This window comes from Bacillus rossius, chromosome 1, assembly GCF_032445375.1.
Source record: "Bacillus rossius redtenbacheri isolate Brsri chromosome 1, Brsri_v3, whole genome shotgun sequence".
Taxonomy (NCBI): Eukaryota; Metazoa; Arthropoda; class Insecta; order Phasmatodea; family Bacillidae; genus Bacillus; species Bacillus rossius.
Genome location: NC_086330.1, coordinates 7,060,496 through 7,084,301, shown reverse-complemented (window position 1 = coordinate 7,084,301; position 23,806 = coordinate 7,060,496). Strand labels below are relative to the sequence as shown.

At 44.1% G+C, this 23,806-nt stretch overlaps 1 protein-coding gene across 1 annotated transcript; it reads right to left on the bottom strand.

Moving 5' to 3' along the window:
• On the bottom strand, window positions 1–23,729 carry LOC134528622 (death-inducer obliterator 1). Its single transcript, XM_063362373.1, has 11 exons — window positions 23,717–23,729; window positions 23,190–23,539; window positions 22,410–22,599; window positions 21,558–22,316; window positions 20,119–20,312; window positions 17,174–17,292; window positions 15,607–15,803; window positions 14,114–15,254; window positions 12,569–12,711; window positions 3,750–6,469; window positions 1–2,945 (listed from the first exon to the last, which is right to left on the bottom strand). The coding sequence occupies exons 1-11, from the start codon at window positions 23,727–23,729 to the stop codon at window positions 2,061–2,063; spliced, it is 6,711 nt and encodes a 2,236-aa protein (XP_063218443.1). The 3' UTR covers window positions 1–2,060.
• Between the last annotated feature and the right edge of the window lie 77 nt (window positions 23,730–23,806).

Here is a 23,806-nt window from a genome sequence, read left to right as displayed (position 1 = left end):
TAAAAAAAAATATTTCTACTGCACATTAAATACACTGTTCGTAACACTGTATCTTGGAGCCAAAAGGGTGTAACCAAGTTGGACCGTAGTTCCAACAGTTGATACACATCTTTCATTCTCCATGGTGCCACACAGTTCAATGATTGGCCCACAACATATGGCGGAAGGGGATCCGTGCTCTCAACGCGAAGATAACCAAATACTATTTTGTTATGTATAACATTAAATTTCAATAAAGCTAGCACTGAGAAAAATGCTTTTTGTGACTAGATCATTCAGAAATGAATTTTAGCTTTAAACTTTTCTCAACGAAGAAAAATAACTTGCACATAAAACATCACTGTAGTCAAAGATAAGAACATCATAAATATAAATATATATATTTATATTTGTATCATAAAGAATTACAGGATTTTAATTGTGTAATTTAAGCAAGGAAAATCATAAGCTTTAATAATTAGGTTTTTGTTGTCACGTAAATTGAATTTTGCTGAACATATCACACATTAAAGCTGGCCTTACGTATTTTATGGCTAGTAAATTTTGTAGTAGACCAAATACACCATAATTTTGAAGTTGAGTTGCCAACACCTTTTTAAATTCACTATGACAATAATTGGCTCATTACTCAAAAATCAAGCTTATAATTTTCCACACTTGGTACAAAAACTTTATAAATATCAACAAGATAAGAAGTTGACTACACAATCGTAGATATATATATATAACTACACAACCATTTTAATCTATTTCACACAGTCACAAATTTGTACGAAAAAACACGTATTTTTGTAAAACAATACAATTACACTTTGTACAGGAGACAGAATACCTAATATAATATTAGTACATTACTGACCTAATACAATGATATCTAGAACACTTCAACTCTAAGCTACTCTCTAGCACAGTCGCACGCAAAGTTCCGCGCACATCTTGGATTGCCCAAGTTCGAGCGGCACGTCAGAACTGAGGCACGCTCACTGCACTCCCTCTGCGCACTTCTATTTACACTTCCAAGGGCTGCGCAAGCTCCAGAACACAGGACGTCAGCACGGCGACACATCTCGCGGCGCGGCGGAGGGTCCGGTAAGTACCCAGGGCGAGCCAGAACCAATGATAGCTCGCAAACCACTTTGTCGAAACTGCTCAGTAAGATGGCATGTTCCTCGGAGCCTGTGAATCCGTCCTGCTACAAGCAACCCGCGGTCACGCGTATCAATGTCCGTAGCAGTCATGATCAAGACTCTTGCCTCATGTGAATGACCAGCAATTACAATAAACAGCGGTTTTTAAGTGTTTGAGAAGGAACATGAGAATCCAGATAGAAAATGCAATATGCTCAGCACACAGCATGTTCAAAACTAGAATTATTATTTCCCCCCGGAAATTTATAGAACTGACTATTTCCATGCCAATATGAGAACCTCTGTTCTTAGAGTAAACCACGTTCATATTCATAACTGTTGAATGAAGAATCAATGCTGATAAAAACAAAAGACGTGAAACTGAGACCAGTGGGGAAAAAAAACCTGTGATTTTATAATCGTCTGACAGAAGCTCTTTCTTACATGTGTCTGCCCGGAAACTTGAGATTCATAAAAATTTATTTTCTGGGACGTTAATGCAAAATGTTTTAACACTAACATTGTTAATCATTATAAAAAAAATTGCTGATGCTGTTTCAAAAAAAGTTACCAGCCATGTTTGTAATGTCTTTTATGTATTAAAGCTAACTCAAATTCTCCTTCACATTCTAGCAATCCTACAAGTGATTTAACTGTACATACGGTACCAGCAAGTGCTCGTTACATGCGATCAAAAAATAACCCCTAACCAGCCACAACACGAAGTGGTTGCGAGGGTCCTCTGGACGAGGGAGAAGTGACGCACCTCGCCGGGAATGCTGGGGGATCGAGATCGCTGCTGTCTGGTGTTCACGTGGCATGCCCCGCGCTGGGCCCCGCACCTCCGTCGCGGGACTCCCGCGGAGGTTGGCGCGACCTGAGGTAGGCCCGCCACCGGTCAAGGGCCCGCGTTCGCAGGAAGATCCGGTGCCGTCAGCGACGAGAGAAGCGTTTTCTTCTCTCCTTCACGCGCCACGGACCCTTCCGCTGTTGCCGGTGGTTCCGCCTGCGGCCCTGAGGGTAGCCGCGCTCTTCGGCGCCCGTGTCCGGGTACGCAGCGAGGGGCGGGTACATGGAGGGGGCGGGATAGCTCGGGGGCGGCACCACGAACTGCATGGGCGGGCCAGGGGACAGCGTGGCGGCCGGCGTCACGGTGTGGTACATGAACGCAGGCGGCCTGGCCTCTGGGTACCCCGTCGGGACCATCACCGGCGGAGCCGGGGCGAAGGTCGGGCCGTAGCCCGGGAACTCCTGGGACTCCACGCCCGGAGGGAGCGGCTGTTCCATGGCCGCTGCCGGGATGGGGTTCTTCCCCAGGGCCTCGCGCGGGGGGGAGTCGCTCCCCGGGGGCAAAGGCTGCTCCGACACGCTCAGGTCCCCTCGCCTGTACGCCTCTTTCAGCGACAGAGCCTCGGGGTCGTCGTTGAGGAAAGTCAGGCTCGCAGCATTGGGGGGGGAGTAGCAGTGGTCCGAGGGTGAGTACCGGTGGTCTGCCGGGGAGAAAGCCTCGTCCGACGGTGAGTAGTGCTCCTCCGACGGCGAGTAGCGGTCGTCGCCTGGCCTGTGCGGAGGCGTCTCTTCGCCCGAGTCGTTGCTCTTGTCCCCGTAACTCTGAACGATGGAGTCATCGGCCAGCTTGGGCTTCTTCTGTGGTGAAGGGGACGAACCCTGCTTGGGAATGTTTCTGAGAATGTTCAAAATGGTCGGTGGCAGGGAACTGTTGGACGCGACCGGTTCCCTGGGCGGTGGAGAATACGAGGGACTGTAAGCCTCGTCTTCATCCGCCACGGTCGTTGTGTCTGCTGCGCTTGACATCAACTGAAACACAAACCAACTATGTTCACTGATTCTCAACCAAATCACACCACCACACAGCTGAAAGTGATAATACATATTTAATACTGTTATTACCACCATCCATAATCGTGCCCAACTTCCAGTTCTAATAATTCTTATTCCTAAGTTATTTCCTGATCATGCGAGGTTCCTCATGTAGGATGATAGATGGCTAACATGCATGGCAACTGGCTGTCCTATGGGACATACTAACATCTCTGACCTGAACCAAAAGTGAATGATAACCTTGAGGCATTATCGAAAGACTAACCACTACTGCTAAGAAGCAATCATAATCATATTTGTTGTTGCTATTATTTGAACATAATTTAAAATTTACTTGCTTAGACAGCTACTTGAAAGAGTTAACAGTAGTGTTCACCATAAAACATGTGGCTAAAGATTCCTAATCTAAACAACGCACATGAAGGGGGGGAAATGTAAAAACAGAAAAAATATGCCAACTTTACTAGCCCACGTAGCTGACTTCAGCAATATTACAGATATGTGAAAACATCATCTGCAAATATTGATTCAGAAAGATTATCAAAGTCACTAAAAGGTAGAACTAAATCACTGAATATTTAAAAAAAAAAAAATTTTCTTAACATAATTTTTTAATATTTATCTTAACTTTTTACAATCACGAGAGGAGAAAATCTGTTACACGCTGGCCGAATGGCAACAAGTTTAAATTAATGGAGAATGGACAAAAGTACCATACAGGTGAATGTTTAGAAATTTTTAATAAATCATTAAATATAAATAGTAACCATCATGTATTACCTGCAGTTCCGGAACACTGGCGGCGCCGGTCAGACCAATGGCCGTGCTGATGTTCTTGATCTCCTCCCTCCGCTTGTCGATGATCTTGTCCAGCTCGTCCACCGTGTGCTGCAGGTCCTTCGCGGTCTTGGTCTCCGAGGTCAGCTCCACAGTCTGGTCGATGTCCTCGCCGGGGCTGTACGGCGCGTCCTCCCCGTCCACCCCCGGGTCACCCTCGGACAGCTCCGCGAAGCTGTCGTTGCTCGACGCGCTGGGGTAGATCTGCTTCCAGGTGCGCTTGGAGCCGTCCACCGGCTTGGGGACGTAGGCCTCCACCTTGGACGTCCGCTTGGAGGAGGCGTCGCTGTTCGCGCCCTCGCTGTCGTCGCTGAACTGCGCCTGCGCCTCCTGCAGCGACGGGTACGGCGGCGTGGACGGGTCAGGGGACGGCGTCACGCGACTCTTGGCCTGCTGCGAGGTCTCCGGGAAGACCAGGGGCTGCCGCGCGATCGTCCGGATGATCAAGCAAACCAGTACGTGGGGTCTGGGGCCGTCGAGGATCTGCCCGTCCAACAGGGTCAGCTGCTCGGGCACCGGGCTGTGGCTCGCCAGGGGCATCACGTAGAAGTCCTTTATCCTCGTGGACTCCGGGAGGTTCCCGATGACGCCGAACCTGTTCTTCGAATGCAAGTGCTTGTACAGGGTGCAGTAGGACACCTTGGCGTCCCCCCCGGAGCTGGTCAAACGAAGCACCAAGATCTCCTTAGTGCCGGACCGCTTTATTTTGGAAATGTAATCCCACACCGTGTCCGGGTCTATCCTGCCGACCACTTCCAGCTGTGTCGGGAGCACGTCCGAAAGGTCCTTGCCGTTGCCGTACACGAGTTTCGCTGCGGTGCTGACGTTCGACACGCCGGCCATGCTGATGTAACCGCTCCACACGATACGCGTGGACGATTGCGCGTCCGGCTTGGTCTTGCCGGTCGAAAGACTGGAGTTGGAGTCTCTGTCGAACAGCCCGGATTCTTCGTTCATCTCCACCTCCGACGGTGCGGAGGGCTGCGAGGCCACGGACAAGAAGCTCCTCTGAACGTCACTGGAGGAAGGGATGTTTTCAAGGATGTCCGAAGAGTTCTCATTCTCAAACTTCATTTCTGCTCGTATCGACTCCTCCAGTTTAAGTTCAAAGTTTTCCAATGACTCATCAACATTGGTTTCATTCATGAAAAACTGATAATCTTTAACTTCCTTTTCCCCAGAAATTTTTATGAAACCATTAGAGCCCACTTCTTGGTCTGGAATACTATCCTTCACATCCACATGTTCATCAAAAGTTTCCTTGTCTGATTCTCTGTTACTGATCTGTTCTTCTTCACTTTTTATCTTCTTCTTTTCATGTTCTATTTCACCGTGCTTCTGCTTTTCGTCTTTGTCTTTTGATCTTTTCTTCTCATGATCACTCTCTTTATGCCTATGCTCATCTTTGTCTTTTGACTTCTTCTTCTCATTGTCTACCTTATCCTTGGACCTGTGTCTGTCATCTTCATCTCTAGACTTCTTCCTCTCATATTCACCATCTCTGTGTCTGTGCTGTTCATCCCTGTGCCTGTGCTGCTCCCCCTTCTCCTTGTGTTCTCTGTCCCTATGCTTTGACTCCTTCTTGTGTTTCTTCTTGTCTTTGTGCTTGTGTTTATCTTTTTTCTCATGCTTCACCTCTTCCTTCACACTGACCACCTCCTCCTCCATGAAGCCCAGTCCACCCTCCGACGAGACGACATCCACGGACACCGGGGCCTCTGCAATGGCGACAGGAGCTGCAAACTCGGTAGGCTCCTTTTCAATTTCCTGTTCCCCTTTGTGAGTCTTCACAACGTATGTTTTCGGGTTATTCAACAAATCCAACTCTGTTTTCTTGATCATGTCCAACTGGTGTTTGACTTCTCTTTCCCGCCACTGCGCCAACTCCTGCGATGCCAGTTCCTCGGGCGTCAAACGTACCAGCTGGTACGGCGTCACCAAACTCTCCACAATCTTTCGATACAGCGTGACGTTCTTGGGATCCTTGATGTTGAACACCAGACTCCTGTACTTGGCCTTGTACTTGAGGCCCGTGTCGCGGAACAAGGTGTACATCTCCTCTTCGATGCTGGAGGCGATCTTCTGGATGTCGTCCTCCTTCGCGTCCAGGTCGGAGCACTCCTTGGCCCGGGTCAGCAGGAGCTCCTGCAGGGAGCGGCACACGTTCTGCCGTATGGGCTCCGGGCCGCTCGGCACACCCTTCCCCTTGTCCTTCTCATCGTCCTTGTCCTGCTCCGAGGACGTGCTCCTCTTCGAGTCCACCTTCTTGGGGGTGCCCGACTTGGGCGCGGGCCCCGTCTGAGGCTGGTCCTTCTTCCCAGACCCCGGGGCCGGCTTCGCCCCGCCTTCCTTCTCCGCTTCCGACGCGTGCTTCTTGTTGTTCTGCACGGAGCTCGACCTCCTCTGACGCTTCGCCACCGGCTTGGCCTGCTGCTTCTCCTGCGCGGACTCCCGCCGCTGCTTCGCCGGGGGCTCGTCCCCTTCCCGGGGCGGCTTGGGCAGGATGAGCCTGTGCGCAGAGGGGGTCTTCTCCCGGGGCGACGTCGGGACTTCCTGCTGCTCCTTCTTGGCGGGCGGCGGCTTCAGGCTGCGCTGCGCTACTTCATAGGTCGGGTGTTCCTCCAGCCAGTTCTTCAGCTCCGACAGCTTCGGAGCATTCGCCCCTGAAACAACACACACCTCACCATTTGACTTTAAACTGCTGAGATCATCACCATCAACGTGCAGAAACAAGTAGTTACAAATACCAGCTTTCATTTAACACATGGAAGATGGGGATAATGATGAAGTATGAGGATTTTAGCAGAAACAATGAATGCTTCTCCAACAGCCACGAGGAGAGATGGCCCGCCAGCAGTGATGTAGTTGAAAAATATTTAATCATGGAATCTGAAGGACTTGAGTTCCAGACAGATAGTCGGTTGTGATTGCTGACCAATCCGAAGACTGGGAGTAACGCCTGGGTGAAGTAGTCATGCGAGTAGGTGTAGGCTTAATGAAGATAATGGAATAAACAAAAGCTTGTACAAAATTACCACACAACAGGCAATCATTATATTTCATGTAATGCTTTTGCTTAACATGGTAACAAAATTAAAATTTAAAAATATTAAAAATGAAAATTTCAACAAATATTTTAGGTATGACACATTTGTTTCATTAACTATGTACCCCCTCAAGCAGCAGAATCACATATAGAAGTGAGTTACAGTGTCAAGAAAATAAAGGAATAAAGTAAAAAAAAAAACTAATGTGCAAATTGGAGTACCGGGTGAAAACTCATATTTAAAACTACACATGAATTTTAAAATTCTTAGCAAAAATTTCCTAAATCTTTCATACATAAAATTATAGCAGTCGCCCTGGAGTCATTCTTAAAGAAGTAGGGGTGTACAGCAGCACAATGACAATGGAGATGCTTTGAAGGTGACCACACATGACATTGTGTGTCACCAGTCGTAACATTAGACTGGAAATTAAGCAGTTCTGGTCCAATTTATTTTTGTGCTTGGTACTCCTAAAAAAAAAAATACAATGCACAAAATTTTGGTATGTTGCCAATCAAACAATTTCCAAGTCTCAACAAAAAACAAAAACAAATTGAGACAGAAGTCACTTTGCAGAAAAAGACTAGTTCCAGGTTGGCTTAAAAACATTTTTTAAAGAGTTTTTTTAAAAAAATTTTTGTAGGAGCCCCCCCCCCCCCCCGCAACTTTATCTAGGAACTATTCCACACCCACCAGATTCCCCAGTATGGCCCATCTCCAAACTATTAGGGCCCCGCAAAGTCTAAAGCCGCTAGAAATAGGTTCCATAAATTTCCATTATAGTGTCATTAATGCATTAAACGTGATTTGAACGGCAAAATTTGGCCCGACAGAACATTCAACAACAGATAATTAAGTTTCTGTACAATTGCGCAAACTCCTGCCACATCCTCTCTCACCAGATCAATACACTACTGACTTTCCAGAAACTCAACGATCTAGTGATTAATTTAAAAAATTAAAAAATACTAAACTAAGTGAAAATGATAAAAAATAAATAAATGCATAAAATTATTTTTATACACATTGCCAACCTAGCAAAAAAACCAAAAATCTACACTTCATTATAAATTTAAGATGTTTTAGAAATTAAAAGTGAATATATAGCCTTAAATGACAGATTACTGCAACATTGCACACACCTCAGTCTATGTACTGGGAAGCTCATGGTAGAGAGATGAATACGAACGAGTCAGGGTCACTATTCGGTTTTATTGGTGCCGTCACGTACATTGACATCTCGCGGTGTCCCGGTCAGCATTTCAGCTGGAATTCTTGCCGTTAGCAATATTCACTATTTTATATGTAACAACTCCTCATTGTGTGATACAGTGAAATTTTAAGTACAAACAACTAGTGTTTCACGAGACTTTGAATTTCACACATTTGTTCGACTTTCAGGGACAGGCCAGACATATTTATTAAAAGTTCAGAATAAATTTAAATGCACTTGTTTGAGATTAGATATAAGTTTTTCTGCTGCAGTGACGAGAGAAATTGTGAGTACAGCTGATCTGATTGTAGATGGTGTTGGTCTGGATAAACTAGAATTTTTGCTAAGTGACTTTGTGGTGGGCCAGAATCTCAATCTCCGTTACCATTTTGCGTGCACCTCAGTGGGTGAATATAAACTTGATTTAGAAGATATATATATCAACAATATATCAATACCAACAATCAAAACAGTTTCTAACAGATGAAGAGCTACTGAAGGAGTGAATTTCTATACTTCTCCTCTATGTTCTATGTTTATGACATCTGCTAGTTCTGCTACTGCACTACTTGTAAGCATTCGATCTCCCACAATAATGCTTAAAATGCTCCACATTTTTTGTAACAATTTAATTTGATTGTTTACTATATATTATAAATAAAAATTAGTAACTTTTCCTTGAATTATTTGTTAAATTTTGTGTCAGAATAAAATGATTTTAACATAGAAACAGTTTGATACTTATTCATCCTGTACCATAATAACTGGATTACAACACCACACGTTGGAGGTCAAGTTATTGACAAGTTTCAATCCCAAAAAGCACATTTTCTTGACTTAATTAATATAATATTGAAAAGTCTTAACTTTTTAGGAACTTTCCTGAAATTATCTAAGATTAATAATTTTTAGGGACTTTAGTGTCCTTCATCACCCAGCATACACACTTCTAGAAAATTGTTGTTAAGATATATTTTATTTTTCTCATCAAGCAGGTTATCTAGCATTTTATTTTTAGGTATCACAGTAATTTTCATCCATCCACGACTGAGCCTTTTCTGATTTTCTACAGTCTCTGAGTCCTCTTCCACCTGGTCCTAAAACTCTTGTATGGTCATCCCACGTGTCTACTTTTTATTCCCTTTCACATTACTCTCTCAAGTGATCTTTACTAATCCTGTTCTTCTACGTTAACGGCAGAAATGCCCAAAAACCAAGCAGGGTTCACCGAAGAAACCCAACTGTGGCCCACGCTACACAACAGCATTTGCTTGGTCATTACGGCACAGCAGGCTGTCAAAGCTGGCGCATTGCTGATCTGTCACGCATGCTCCCCAACCCTTGCGGGACGGCAAATACATACTCCCTGGATAGGGCGTATCCGACGAGAAATGGCGTAGCCCCGTGCGGCGAGGGAAACGGATACGCCGTTTCACCGCTGTCCGGAGGCAACGGAGAAGAGCTATGTCGATAGGCCGAGGCCACCTGTCCCGGCATCGGCCCAACACCTGGTTCGTTCCACAACCAATAGCCATGCCCCTCCAGAAGGCAGTAGATCGCCCAGAGAGCCCGTGATCCGGCCGAGAACCAATCAGGCCTCTGCCAGCCACCCAGGCTAGTGCCGGAGCAGGGTGACGCTACTCACATCGGAGTGGGGACTACTGGGGCTTGCTCGTAATACTAAGAGCGACCACACAAGTACGAGACAAACCCCACACGGTCTGAGATCTTTCAGGAAAAATTAATTTTTAATAAAAGTAATTTATTTATCATGACATATTACCACAATTTAATAGAAAAATTTAAGAATTTTTTTTTTAAATCTTGCAACTGTAATCAGTTACTCATTTTTTTTAATTCAGACCTCAGAACATTTTTTAAAAACACATATATACTTAAAAGATTTATTTTATTTCTTCCGAAAAGTTAAGACATGGTTATTACAAATCATTATATTGAAAAAATTCACATCATATATTGGTCAAAATAACACTGTTTTGGAGAAATTAGTATCATAGAACATTTAAGTATCATATCTGTTCAGCAATATGCTATTTCTTTTAATAAACAGATTTCATAAAAAAATATACAACCCCAAAATCTTCTATTTTAAAAAAGAAATTGACCTGAAAATAAAACCTTGTAATCTTGTCTTTATTAATCATAAGCCATCCATATGAAGCTGGGCAACGTAGTGGTAACACTGGACTCTCATTCAGCCCTATCTTTGTTCGAACCTATGCCGCCTTCCTGATTTTAGTTTTCCGTGGTTTTCCTGACATAACTCCCAAAAAAGGCCAAATTTAATTTTAAAAAAAATGACACTACAAATTTTTGTAACCAGTCCAAAATATTTTTTTTTTTTTTACAAATGAATAAAATAAAAATAATTTTCAATATATTTAAGCATGGCAAGCTATTACCAGTAATCACGCAAGCCCAGGATACATGATTTTAAGACTCACCCATATATTATATTTTTAATTTCGCATGAAAATGTTTACACATTACTATGAATCTACAATTCCTCAGTGAAAAGTGAACGTCAACACCACTGAACCAGTTTGCTAGCCTCGACTCTCCGCCTACAGCACGCTGGATGGTTAGAGCCCCCCGGCTAACAACGCGCTAAACATCAGATCCACCTCCCACTCGTTCAGAACATCAGAGCTGTCCCAGTGCGTGCTCGCGCCGCGTCAAAACAATGCACATACTCGAGAGGATAAAATGTTCTTTACATGCGTACAGGTTGCACTGTTTGTTGTACGTACAGTGTGCGGTATGCGACGGTTGTCAATGTCACGTGAATGGCAGTTTACGTGCACAGACACTACTGACTGAACTTGAAGGTTTGTTTATATTTCGCTCACCCTACTGACTTGCCTCATGCGAATATTTGTCATTTTGTAGTTAATAGCTGCTTTCAAAGCCTGAGTTTACATTGTTCTTGTGCCAACAACTTTAATGGGGCTGAAAAATTGAGCAAGGTCATGCAATATTTACTTATGTTCAATATGTTAGATAAATTATTTAAGGTGCAAAAATAAAACACAGGTCTTTTACAAGAGCACATAATAGACCTAATTACAAAATTTAGAGCCATGATTTACACATGTTTATATCAACATGACCGTCACGAATAAGAATATCACATTATTCGCAAATACGAATATATAGAATTTGAATAGTAAGAATAAGAATTTGAACCTCAATAAAAAAATTTTTTTCTCATCATGTTGTCGGACCATGGGGGGGGGGGGGGGGTGTTTCGAGTCGTTGTGAATAGAGATCTTGGGCGCCAATATGTGGATAGGCACATGGACCCGGCTTCAACTCTATCCCTGGGCCATGACGTGCACCATGGGAAGCTACGCTCTAATTCCCCTGCGCGGATACACTGGAACTTACCGGCCCCCTCTCAGCGGCGGGCACACTATGTTATCGACGAATATGACTACCAGTGGGGTCTTGAGGCGCCCCACACACCTCAGTCCCTGTACTGGGAAGCTCGTGGTCGAGAGATGAATACGAACGAGTCAGGGTGACTGTTCAGTTTTATTGGTGCCGTCACGTGCATTGACAAGACTCTGAGTAATCACACAATGAGGAGTTGTTACATATAAAATAGTGAATATTTCCAACAGCAAGTAGTCCAACTTAAATGCTGACCTGGACACCGCGTGGCCAGGCCCCGAGAGTACAAAGATTGTCATGCTATTTAAAACGATCCGGGGAGCTTTAAACAATTAGGTAAAACAGTCTACCGCCGGGATAGGCCTCGAAGATGAATAGAAAAAGTTTAAAGATACTTAACAACGGCGCATATTAACAGATCAGTAACGAGCAACAGGTTGAAGTCGACGAGGTGCGGAGTAGCTTACTACATCAGACGGCAAACGGTAGAGACAGGCATTGGCCAGGGTGTCATGGCCGCAGGAAGTGGTGAATTTACCGTTGGTCGATTAATATAGCAAATAAAATATACATTACATGTTTAAAACCTTCAATAATTACTTGTTAATTTAGGATTAATGACTACGTAATGCAATTATTTATTTATCAAGTACATTATTATTAAAGGGCAAGTCTTCACCGCTCAACTGAGGGTGTGCGACGAAAGGGGTCGCGTATGGCTCTGCTTCGACCACGTAATTAGCTGAAAACAATCACCCAGAGAAAGAAAAAAATAGAAATACTAAAATAAAACTAAATTATAAATTAAAAAAGGTACGAGGCCATAACACAAGCTCTAACACAGCGCCTCTTGCCGGGCGGCCACGCACGCACGCTAACGTCAGACCTGTCAGACCTGCGTGCCCCAAACGCTTGGCAACAACGCATATTTACAACTGGACAACATTTCAGCCAGAGAACAGAAGAACACATAAACCAAATTTTAAAAAAAAATAAATACAATATACGAATATGTTAAGTTTGAGCAGCCGAAATGACTGTCGCGAGCGGATTCCAGAACGCTCCGGCTCGCGAAGGCAGACCCTCACCTGTCAGCACCTTGCCCGTGACCTTGTCGTACACGCGTACGGACACCTCGCTGGATGAGGCGACCTTGAATATGAGCTCCCTGCGAGGCGCCGCGGCCCCCTTGCCCGTCGCCGGAGCCGTGGACGCCCCTGGGTCCGCCACGCTGCAAACACACGCACTCACTGTCAGCAGTCGCGTCCCCCCCTCCTGCACCGAGGTTCCCGACCACGTTAGTTCCTCGAGCAAAGGGTCTTCCAACCATAAAAACCCTGTTAATACACAACTCTCATTAATACAAGTTGTTTTCACAAATTACACAGGAGTTTTAGTGCCGCGTAATCTGTTTAGTACAAAAGTATGGCTACTATGTAATACAAAGTTCTTTTCGTTCAAAAGGTAAACAGTTACACGTAGTAAAGAACGGTTAATACAATTAGTATTCCAAAGTAATGTACAGAAACAATGTAAAGCTTCGACTGAAATAATACTGACGCCTTTGCTTTGGTTCATTGTAGGTTGGGTATAAAAAAAGCTCAGAAATAATATTTTTCTAAAATGATAGTAATACTCAAGTCTTTTTGTAGGTTATTTCTATACCTTCACTTTATTCTTCCATCTTAAATCCTTTTAAGCGTGTTAAAGAGTAGAAAATATTTTTTTTGAGCCACAGGTTTAGACATCCTAAAATTTTATTTTACAATCTTTACAAAAAAACTACATTTGGGGCAGTATAAAATTGTGTGCATCTTTTAAACTTTTATTTGATTTAGACATTATGTAGATAATGTGATTAAATTTTGTGATAGTTTAGTTAATACAAACCTTGTTAATCCAAAGTGAAAATACTATAGTCCCTTCAGGTTTGTATTATTGAGATTTGCTTTACATAGACAAAATAATGTAGATCCTATGAATATTTTATTTAATATGCCTTACTTGTGCGAATTTTATATATTTAAGTTCAAAAGACAAAAGAACCATTTCAGTTAAAAGCTGGTTAGTATAACTTACAGTGCATTACTTATCTTTATATTTATTTATTTCACGAAGTGCCGCAGTCAAATTTCTCCACGTAAAGCCTAGTGACATTTAGCTAACACAGGTTTTCTTAGGTAGGAACAAACACCAGCTCTACATATTGTTATGTAATACAAATAAAACCTTGGTGAAATAATACTTTGCTCCAACACTGTGGTTTTAGAATGGGTCTTTCATTACCAACAACTGCAATACCATAAAAAAAAATTTTAATCCATATTTAAGCATATAGTAAAACATGCTGTACAACCCCAAAGTAAAATTAAAACTAACATTTCTATAAAAAAAAAGAAGACAATGAATGGAAATGTGAATAAATAAAAAACTTTGTTTTGTAGCAAGCGCACAATATTTGGAAAACAATGAAAAAAAAAAAAATTCTGCAAAATGGTACTTTAGATGACTCCAGAAACCACCCTACCCACAATGTTGTAAAAGCTATATCCACCAACACATACTTTGTTTAAACAATAGCTGTGCCTAACTAACGAATCTAAAAGCAGGACCACCCTTAAATACTGACCAACCTGAACAAATTAGCGGTGGGTGACACCGCAGGCGACTTCTTAGGCTGTGCATCATCGTGACTCTCTGTCTTCTCCTTCGCAGGAGTTACCTTGAGAGGTTTGGCGCTCTTGGCTTGGGATTTCTGTGCAAGCATGGCCTCCTGTCGTCGAGCCATCATCTGTTCCCGCTTGCTGACCATGATCCCTGTCGGCACAGAACCTGCGGCAGGCTTTGCCGACGCAGGTGTCTGGGCAGCCTTAGCTACGGCAGGAGCTTGAGCTGCCTTAGCTAGAACGGGAGCTTGAGCGGCCTTGGCTTGAACAGGTGCCTGGGCGGCCTTGGCTTGAACAGGAGCTTGAGTGGCCTTAGCTTGAACGGGAGCCTGGGCGGCCTTGGCTTGAACGGGAGCTTGAGCGGCCTTAGCTACGGCAGGAGCTTGAGCTGCCTTAGCTAGAACGGGAGCTTGAGTGGCCTTAGCTTGAACGGGAGCCTGGGCAGCCTTGGCTTGAACAGGAGCTTGAGCGGCCTTAGCTTGAACAGGAGCCTGGGCGGCCTTGGCTTGAACAGGAGCTTGAGCAGACTTTGCTTGAACGAGAGCTTTTGCGGCCTTGGCTTGAACGGGAGCTTGAGTGGTCTTAGCTTGGATGGGAGCTTGGGCATTCTTAGCTTGAACTGAAGCTTGAGCAGCCTTAGCTTGAATGGGAGCTTGAGCAGCCTTAGCATGAACGGGCGTCTGGGAGGTCTTAGCCAGAGCAGCGGCTTGGGGTATCTTGGCTGGCACAGGGACATGGGCAGCCTTTTCCAGTGCAGGAGCTTGGTCTGCCTTTGCTAGGGCCGGGGCTTGAGTCGTCTTCACCGAGGCAGGAGCCTGCACTACCTTCACCAGTGTAGGGGTTTGGGAAACCTTTGCCCCGGCAGGAGACAAGGAGGCCTTCGCCAGTACAGATGCTTGCGCTGCCTTCCCGGGTATCTGGGCCTGGGCGGCCCCTTTCGCCTGGGCAGGAGCCTGGGCGACTTTCGCTTGTGCGACAGCTGCCTTTGCCGCCACAGGTGCTGAGGCAGCCTTGGCCAGCGCAGGAACCACCGGATCAGAAGCCTGACTTCCCATCACCGAGCACTTAGGACATGACCAGTAAATGCCTCTGTTCTCCATCCGGTGACCTGTAACCACACACATCCGATGAAAAACACAACTGCAGTGAAACTGACAAGACCACTCTCTCATACAAACACAACTAAAACGTTTCAACGAAAACATAAGCATAAAATGTTTTTATAACATAAAAATTAGTTTGCAGCACATAGGTTTTTACTATTAAAAAAGATTGGTTTTCCCGAGATACTATTTTGAGGAGAAAAATTATTTCCCCAAGTACTGGAATGGTCTTTTTGCCGACTTTTAACTCGAGTTTCGGGATCCCACCCACCGCTCACTAAAACTTAAAAAACACCAATTTGCAGCTGCCTACTGTCATGCCAAACTGTAAAACGCTAGCCGGAGGGACGCACTGACCCTCGGCCTCGGTGACTCCGACGCAGGTGCCGTGGAACCAGTCCTCGCAGCCGTCGCAGCGGATCATGAAGCGGTTGTTGTGCGGCTTGCGGCACAGGCACCACAGCCGGTCGGGGTCGTCCTCCGACTCGCTGCCGTCCCCGCCCTCGTGCTCATTGACCCCCTCCTCGTCGTCGCTCGGCTCCTGCACCTGCCGCCTGCGAGGACGCAACCCACACGTCACACGCTGGCTCCTCTCCGCAGTCCGGTCCAGCACGCTCCTGCTCGCTGTTTCCTCTCGGCCGGCAAGGCATTCAAACCGATCATGTTGCCAGTTGGAGAACGGCGCCACGCCCGAATCCCAGTCCCCCGGAGGAACTATTATACACTACTCTTGGCAGAAATGTCAGGAGCATGCAAAGATAAAATAATTGAATGTGTGCATTTATGTGCCTGCATAAGGTGTTATACTTACTTGGCGTGGTAAAAATCTAACCTTAAATTTGTATGCAAATAATTAATATAAATAAAATAAAGAACTGGAGTGTTATTATAAGTACGTTTGGTAAAGTATAAAATCAATAAAATTATAAAATTTATAAAATACTTAAAATAGTATATATTGAGGGCCCCGAACTTGAGTCTGTCAAATTCCCTGAATTTTCCCTTCTTAACCCTGGCCAACCTGAACCTTTTCCCTTGTCTCACTGGCCTATCAATACACACTGTTATCACAACACATTTCAACAAGCATGCATAACAAGCATATAAAATATGCTCCTGCAAAACGCCATGAAGTGTTTTAACTTCATCATTCCCAGCAACGTTATGCAAAGAAAATAACCAAAGTCGAATAGAATTGCGAATATTGTTCTCCGCGAAGCTGTATTACACATATTTTATAAAATATAAGATTGAATCATTGTTTAACGTTTGTAATGTTTTAACTGATTAAATAATTAACCAATGGGGAACATCATTCAATAAAAATTATAAAATAAAAATGCATTGTATTAATATTAAGCATTCATAAATGCATTTGATTCTGATTTTTTTTTAAGTAACCTATTTTATTAAAGCAGAACATTCAAAACACAAAAACAGATTATTATTTTCCTGAGCGAATCTTAAGCAACCAATTTTCTTAAGCTCTGCACCAAATGTGAAGCTTTGCATCACAACCGAAGCCAATTTGTTTGTGAAATCAAATCAAATACGTATTAAAAATAGATTTGATAGATTCGCTTAGTCAAAGCTATGCACAGGCCTAGATGTGAGTGACTTGATTACTAAAAAACTTCGACCCCATTGCACTGCTATGCACACAGGCTGAAGGTAAAAGAAATTCTAGAATAATTTTTTTTCAGGGGGTTGGTAGAGTCTCCAAAGAAAGATCGTCAAAGATGGTAACAGGCAATAACACACACCTGGGAAATTTGGGAAGGAGTCGACCACGGTCTATAGAGAGGAACCATCTTAAACCATTTATCTTTTGCCCGGAGCTGTGGAAAACTATAATTAGGTCGATCGAGCTGGATGAGACCTGAATCGATGCCAGAGACCAAATCCCGATGCGCGCACTACACACCTGTTTCTGGACTTGCCCTGCTTCTTCTTGTCCTCTGACTTCTTGCGCTTCTTGCCGGCGACGCCGGAGGGAGAGGCAGACTTGGCCCCTCGCTTGCCGCCTCGCGTCGGCTCCAGTGCCTGCAACACGCCCGCACACAGGTCACCTCGCGACACATCTCTGCTCTCCACGACTGCCCTGGCATGAGCCTCGCTCACCAGCGAGCTGAGACGCGGACAGATGCCAATCAAACCCTGGTGCTAAGATTTTCTAAAAATTCCAACCTTTGAAGCTTTGCCTCACAGTTCATGTTGGTTCTTTCATTTCCTTATCATAACATTTATTCAAGGGTTGAAGTAGCTTGGCTTCTGCTCCCTGATGATGGCGACTGCGATGTCGACCGAAACGTCGGTGAATTATTTGCCAAGGACGCGGCTACAACCCGGAAGTCAAGCAAGCTACTTCAGACAACGGCCGCGAAAGCCTGCGAACTTTATTCAAGGGTTCTTCAAATAAATTTATCACTATAGCACTCTTGCAAATTACGTTTCGTAACAAATTTTCTCAACAGATATTTACTACAAAACATAATAGCAGAAAAAAGTAATGCCAGTGTCCATAATTATGATCACAAGCTTGAACTTCACAGCACGAGAACAATGTTTAGTAGCTACGTATCTGGTAAAGAAATTTATTTATTTTTATTTTATTTATTTTCAATTCGTCATATTCCCACCGAAAGCCGAGGGCTTGGGCGGTGGGCATGACACAAACAGGACATGCACATTATGGTCACTGCAGTTACATGGACACTCCCCCTGTAATTGTTACTAATAAATATGTAGATTTGAACATTAGTTGCTTTAAAAAAATTACAAAACACTGAAAATTTATTTGGATGTAAGTATGAAAATTATTTTTGCATAACCAAAATAAGAACTAATAAGTTTCATTAGACTAAAAAAAATTATTATGTATAGTCTTCCAGAAATGTTTAAGAAAAACAGGAGAACCTCATTGTTACGTACCCGGAACTTATGTATTCCTGTGATTATAACGTACTTCATTATTTGCACCATAATTTTCCCTATAGTATTAATGCATTACTTTCCTGCTTTATGCAAAACCATTTCCCGCAATTCACATTGCTGCATTTAATAGCAAACCATCAGAAAAATTTAGATGCAACCATAAAAGTTGAATGTAAAAAATGTGGTTTATTTATTATACATTATTGCATGTGGTTAACACAGCTTCGTTTGCCACTGCAAACAACCTACTTTTTTGTGCCACAGTAAACTATACATTCATGAACCAAAACTTTGGTGGTGTGAGGGAAAAAATTAAATTGTTGTAAATGCAGTTTTTACAAAAATTAAGTGGATTACTGGTCCCATAATAAATATGTTTTAAAGCAACATAACCTAATTCCTGAAAATATGGCTTCTTCATGCATGTTCGACGATGCTCGTTTTACCACATTAGAAATATTTTAGAAATATTGCTGGTAATAGGGAAACCAAAAAAATCACTGTGTTTAACAAAATAAAGTCATTACCATGCAAGTATGTAAACAAGTCTGCGTGGATGACAGGCAGCATTTTTGAAGACTATGTGAGAGCATTGGATGCAAAGACGGGGTGCTTATCCCAAGTAAATATCCAACCATAGGAACATCCAGATTGAATTATTCCCAACAAATTCAACATCCAGACTATAACCCATGGACCAAGCAATTACAAAAATTCTGAAACAGCATTTTCGTAAGCGCCTTGTGTTACGACTTATAACAAGAATGAAAAGTACCAAAACGAGTGGTTACAAAGTCAACATCATGGACACACCATGCATTTTCTTGCTGCTTCATGGGAAATGCTTAACTCAAAACATCATTTGTAAATGCTTCAAAAAAAGCAGGCTTTGGTGCTCAAAAAGTTAACGATATTTTCACTGAAGAAGCATGTGAGGACAGTGAACCAATTGCATGTGCTTCTACATGCAGTGCAAATTGGAAAACTCTTCAAGAGCAACTAAATTTTTCATGTACTTGTGAAGAATTGTGTCTCAGTTGATGTTGCGGTTCTACTATATGAGTCTTAAACCATCGAAGATTTGTGTGCACAACACAAGGGCTTAGCGGAGGATGAGACAGGCGATGGTGACAGCGACGAAGGTGATTCCACTCCCATGACAACTTGCTCCGAAGCCCTTGACCACCTGGACAAGCAGAGGTTATTTGTTCATGGAACACCAAATGTTCCAGTTAGTGTGAGGAAGAGTTAATGGGAACTGGACAATGGAAAGTATGTAAATGTGTTAAAACAAACAACTCTGATGCAGTATTTTTCAAAACAATAAATGTTAAGTTTTTTTTTTGCTAGTATTTTGATAAATTTTTTATTGTGCTTATTAAATTTAATTCATTTTAAATTATTCAATTTACTGATATAATTGTAGATTTTTTCCAGCATTCAGACAATAATTGTTGTAAGTGTAATTTTGAGTTAATACAGTATGTCATTTGAGCAAAATTTATTTTTATGAAGGAAATTTATTTCCCTTCTAAGAATTTTTCCCTGTTAAGAATATTTTAGCATCCAGTCCCTTGAAAAACATCTTAACAGGGTTTTACAGTATGTAAAAACAAGGTTCTACTGTAATATTTAACATGTTCCGTCAAAACAGTCCATTTAAGGTTGCCTTTCTTTTGTGGTAGTCATATATTCAAAGAAGACATGTATTTGTCAACTTACATTTAAAGTTTTTGCTCTAGGTTTAAGTAGGAATTACATGTAAAATATAAGAATTAAAAATAGTAGTTTTAAATTCTGATTTTTTGAGTACTATTCTTAAAGTATATTTATTATAATAATTTCACATGAAATAAATGAATTTTAGTTTTGCAATCAATTATAATGTTGGATGTCTGAAAGCAACCGAACACTGAAACAGAATGCGGTACGTACCGGCTGAGGCTCCGGGACGTCGGGCCGGGACCGGCCGGGATTGGCCGGGTCCGGGCGGGGGTTGCTTGTGGGCGAGGCCAGGAGGGGCGAGGGAGGGGGTGGCTGCAACTCCTCCCCTCCCCCCGCGGCGCCCGGGCCAGACTCGATCGTCGCAGGGGGCTCGACGGAGGCGTCCGCCGGGACGTCAGTCGGAACTGCGCACACGCACGCACGAGTCAAGACACAGGTCTCGCGTCACAAAGCCTCCCCGAGTACGCCTGTGCGAAGCTTCAACCACGCGAACCAATCCAAGCTCTTTTCAATATTTGATTTGACTTGGCCAGGAAATTTACTATTCAATTTATTTGAAGCTCCGGTTGTAATGAAAAAGGCTTCGCATCTGGTGTGAAAAATTCGCACATGTTGCAAAGCTTTGAAACATTGAAAGCCAAACATTTAATCCTCAAAAAAATTTAGTCTTTTTTTATGTTGTCTATGTTTTTCTTGAATAAAGTTACGTTACTTAAAAATAACAACTAAAGAAGCCACTCTGTTTGCTTTAAGGAATGCTCAATAATAATATTATGAATGGTTATTTATAATTTTTATATAATGATGTTATATATTGCACCCAATTGGTTAATCACATGAACGGTTCAAACATTAAATAATTAATTAATTTTTTTTTAAATTCAATCCTGTATTTTGTAAAATAAGTGTAATGCAGCTTCGCCAAGAACAATATTCTCAATTGAATTCGACTTTGTGAATATTTTAAACATTCGTTTTGATGTTTGCTTTGCATCAGAAAACTAGTATTTGCACAGGCATACTCCCAAGCACAAACTCTGAAATAACAACTAACTGTGCACACACTACACACAGCACGTCTGGGAACGGCTCATGAAACCAAGGCAACGTGGATGTACTTTCAGAACTAGTAATCATTATTTAAATGCTCCATATTTTTTACCTCGTACGGAAAATGTAAAGCCAGCAGTGGTAGACGCTGGTCTTGTCCGATGACAGATCTAACAACTGCCAATCCTTACAATATCCTGTCCTGTATGTACCACTTTGTATAAAACCAACTGTGCCAGTTCACATTTTAAAAATATCAAAGGCATCGTAATATTCACACACGGTCTTAAAGTTCAAGCTCGGCATGATTTCATTGTTTGCATATCAAATGAAAAATTAAACATAATGCAAAATAAATCTACAATTTACGGGGACATACCGTTTTTAAGTAAAGTTAGAAAGCTAAAACCTTTTTAGTGATAGATTTGCATATGTTAAAGTGGAGAAGACTAAATATTCACTACAAACACAAGTAAGGCATCAAAACAGAAATTCTGCTGGACATTAGAGTTTCGACATTGAGCACTATTGCTGTTCGTGACCAGTGCAATTGCGTTACTTCCCGTGACTTCAAAGACCTGCAGACACCCTGAACTCACTCGTCTCCTGACCTGCGGCGGCCGGGCCCGGCTCCCCGGGCCTGTCTTCCGGCGTGAGCGCCTGCTCCCTCGTGTTCTCCGAGTGCACGCTTCGGATGATGTCCGGGGTGGAGAACAGCACAGAGTCAAACTCCTTCTCCAGGTATGCGGGTGCCTTGCGGTTTTCCCGCTTGGGGTAGCGCTTGGGACCGCCCTCGTGGCCCTGGGCCGGCTTGCCGGGGGCCGTCGCCGCGGCGGGGGCGGCGGGCGGCCTCGGCGACAGCGGTGGCGGCGCGGGGGCCTTGTTGTTGACCTGCTGCTTCGCCTCCCTCGCGGGCTGAGCCTCCGGGGACGGCAGCCTGCCCGGCACGCTCCTCTTCTTGTAGGTGCGCCGCACGTCCATTTTCTCCGGCGCCGCCTCCCGGGGCTCCGGCGGGGACGGCGGCTCCAACTGCAGCGGGAACGGGCGGTCCAGGTCCGCCGTCACGAACGCCAGGGCGTCCTCCAGCTCCGAGTCGTAGTCCCGCAGCTTCAGGGGCCCGGAGCCCCGCCCCCCGCCACCCCGCCGCCGCCTCATCACGCTCTGCATCACGTGGGTGAAGCTGTCCCCGGCCACCGCGGGCGCCACCCCCGCCTCCTCGGGAGCGAGGGCCGCGTCGCCGCTCTCGGGGGCCTCCGACGGGGACTTCACCTCCGGGCTGACGAGCCCCGCGCTCCGGTCGGGCGACTCCACCGGCTCGGCAGCACTCACTATGTCCAGGACACCCAGTTCTTCGTCAGCTGGAAAAAACAAGCCCCAAGACAAAACACGATCACACTTGGCACAAGGTTTCACTGCACGCACAATCAGGACAGCAACACCAGCTGACGTACCATTTTCTGTAAGCTGATTGGTCGAATTGAACACCGGTTCCGGTGACACGGGGATGAAATGCTGGGGTTTGACCGGCTGAGCTTCGGCCGTCTTTGCCTCGGCCGTCTTCCCTTCTTCGGAGCGGGGCTCGTCGGACTTGGGGACCAGCGCCATGAGGCGAGCCTTGCCGTCGGTCACAGGGATTATGGCCTGCAACAGGAGGTTCACACTCAGTCAGATGGCGAAACTAGTACACGGCATCAAACTTTCTGGTAAGGAATAACATTTAAAGGCTATTTCATCTTTCAAGCACTTTATGAAAACACAATTTTAACAACTAAGTTTCTTTCAGTGGCTACTTTCCAACTGAAGTCTAATTGTATGTTTCCATTTGCCTCACACAATACTAGAACTATACTATTAACTAAACTGTCTATTGAATTATTCAAAGCTATATACCCAGACAGTCATAACAGACTGCCAAGACACATGAAGTACATTTTATTTAAAAATTAACTTTTGAGCTAGTAACAGTTCTGTTAGATAATTTTGGCACTTATAGTTCTAAATCCTTGCATAAGAGCCTGTTATATCAAAATTATAAGTTTTCTTGCTTACCTTAGACTTTGCAGTGATTTAAACTAGCACTAAGAATTTTTTGACGAAATTAAATAGATTAAATTACACTGAAAATTCATTAAAAGGATAATACAACACTGAATCTGTAAGCATGCTTTCCTAGAAGCAAAGCTTTTCTTTTCCGTTTATCCTTGCGTCCGTAGCGCTAGCTGTGGGCACACCTGTCGGTAGGTCATGTTGCGACGCAGCTCGCTCTCGTCGGCCGCGATCACGAGCGGGGTGAGGAGCGGCACCAGGCTGGGCCGCAGGTGGTTCCCCAGCAGCAGGGGGCGGGGCTGGGGGAGGTGGTGGTGGGCCGGGCCCGTGGGCTGCTGGCCCCGCCCCCTCCCCCGCCCGCGCCTGCCCTCCCCGCGCCCGCGCCCCCTCGGCGTGGCCGTGCCTTCCTTGCGCGGCACGGCCGGCACAGAGACGCCGCCGTCCTTGCGCGGCCTGCCTCGGCCCTGCAACCACACCCGCTCCTGAGCAACGCTTCGCCGCTCACCACCCTCCCACGGTGCTTCTCTAGACTGTCCTCGAGCACACGAAAAACTGATAACGTCTAAACTGCTGCTTCTGATTTTTGTATGATAAAATTAAGCTTATGAAAATTTTATCGCAATATTTATAATTACTACTTACAAAACAAAAAATCTTTGTTGTAACGGTATTTAATTAGTTGTATTAATGTAAATTAGTACTATCTCTCAACTTTGTTCAAGCATTTATATTAATAAAAACAAATAAAAGAAACTATAGGAAATTTCGGTCATTACTATAATGTGTATCACCTAGCTAGATA

Excerpts from the sequence above, each read along its gene's own strand:
- LOC134528622 (XM_063362373.1), bottom strand. Across the intron at positions 22,317-22,409 it reads CAATCAGCTTACAGAAAATG|CTGACGAAGAACTGGGTGTC; the intron begins GTACGTCAGCTG and ends TGTTTTTTCCAG. Across the intron at positions 12,712-14,113 it reads CCCACCGCTAATTTGTTCAG|CGTGGCGGACCCAGGGGCGT; the intron begins GTTGGTCAGTAT and ends GTGTGTTTGCAG.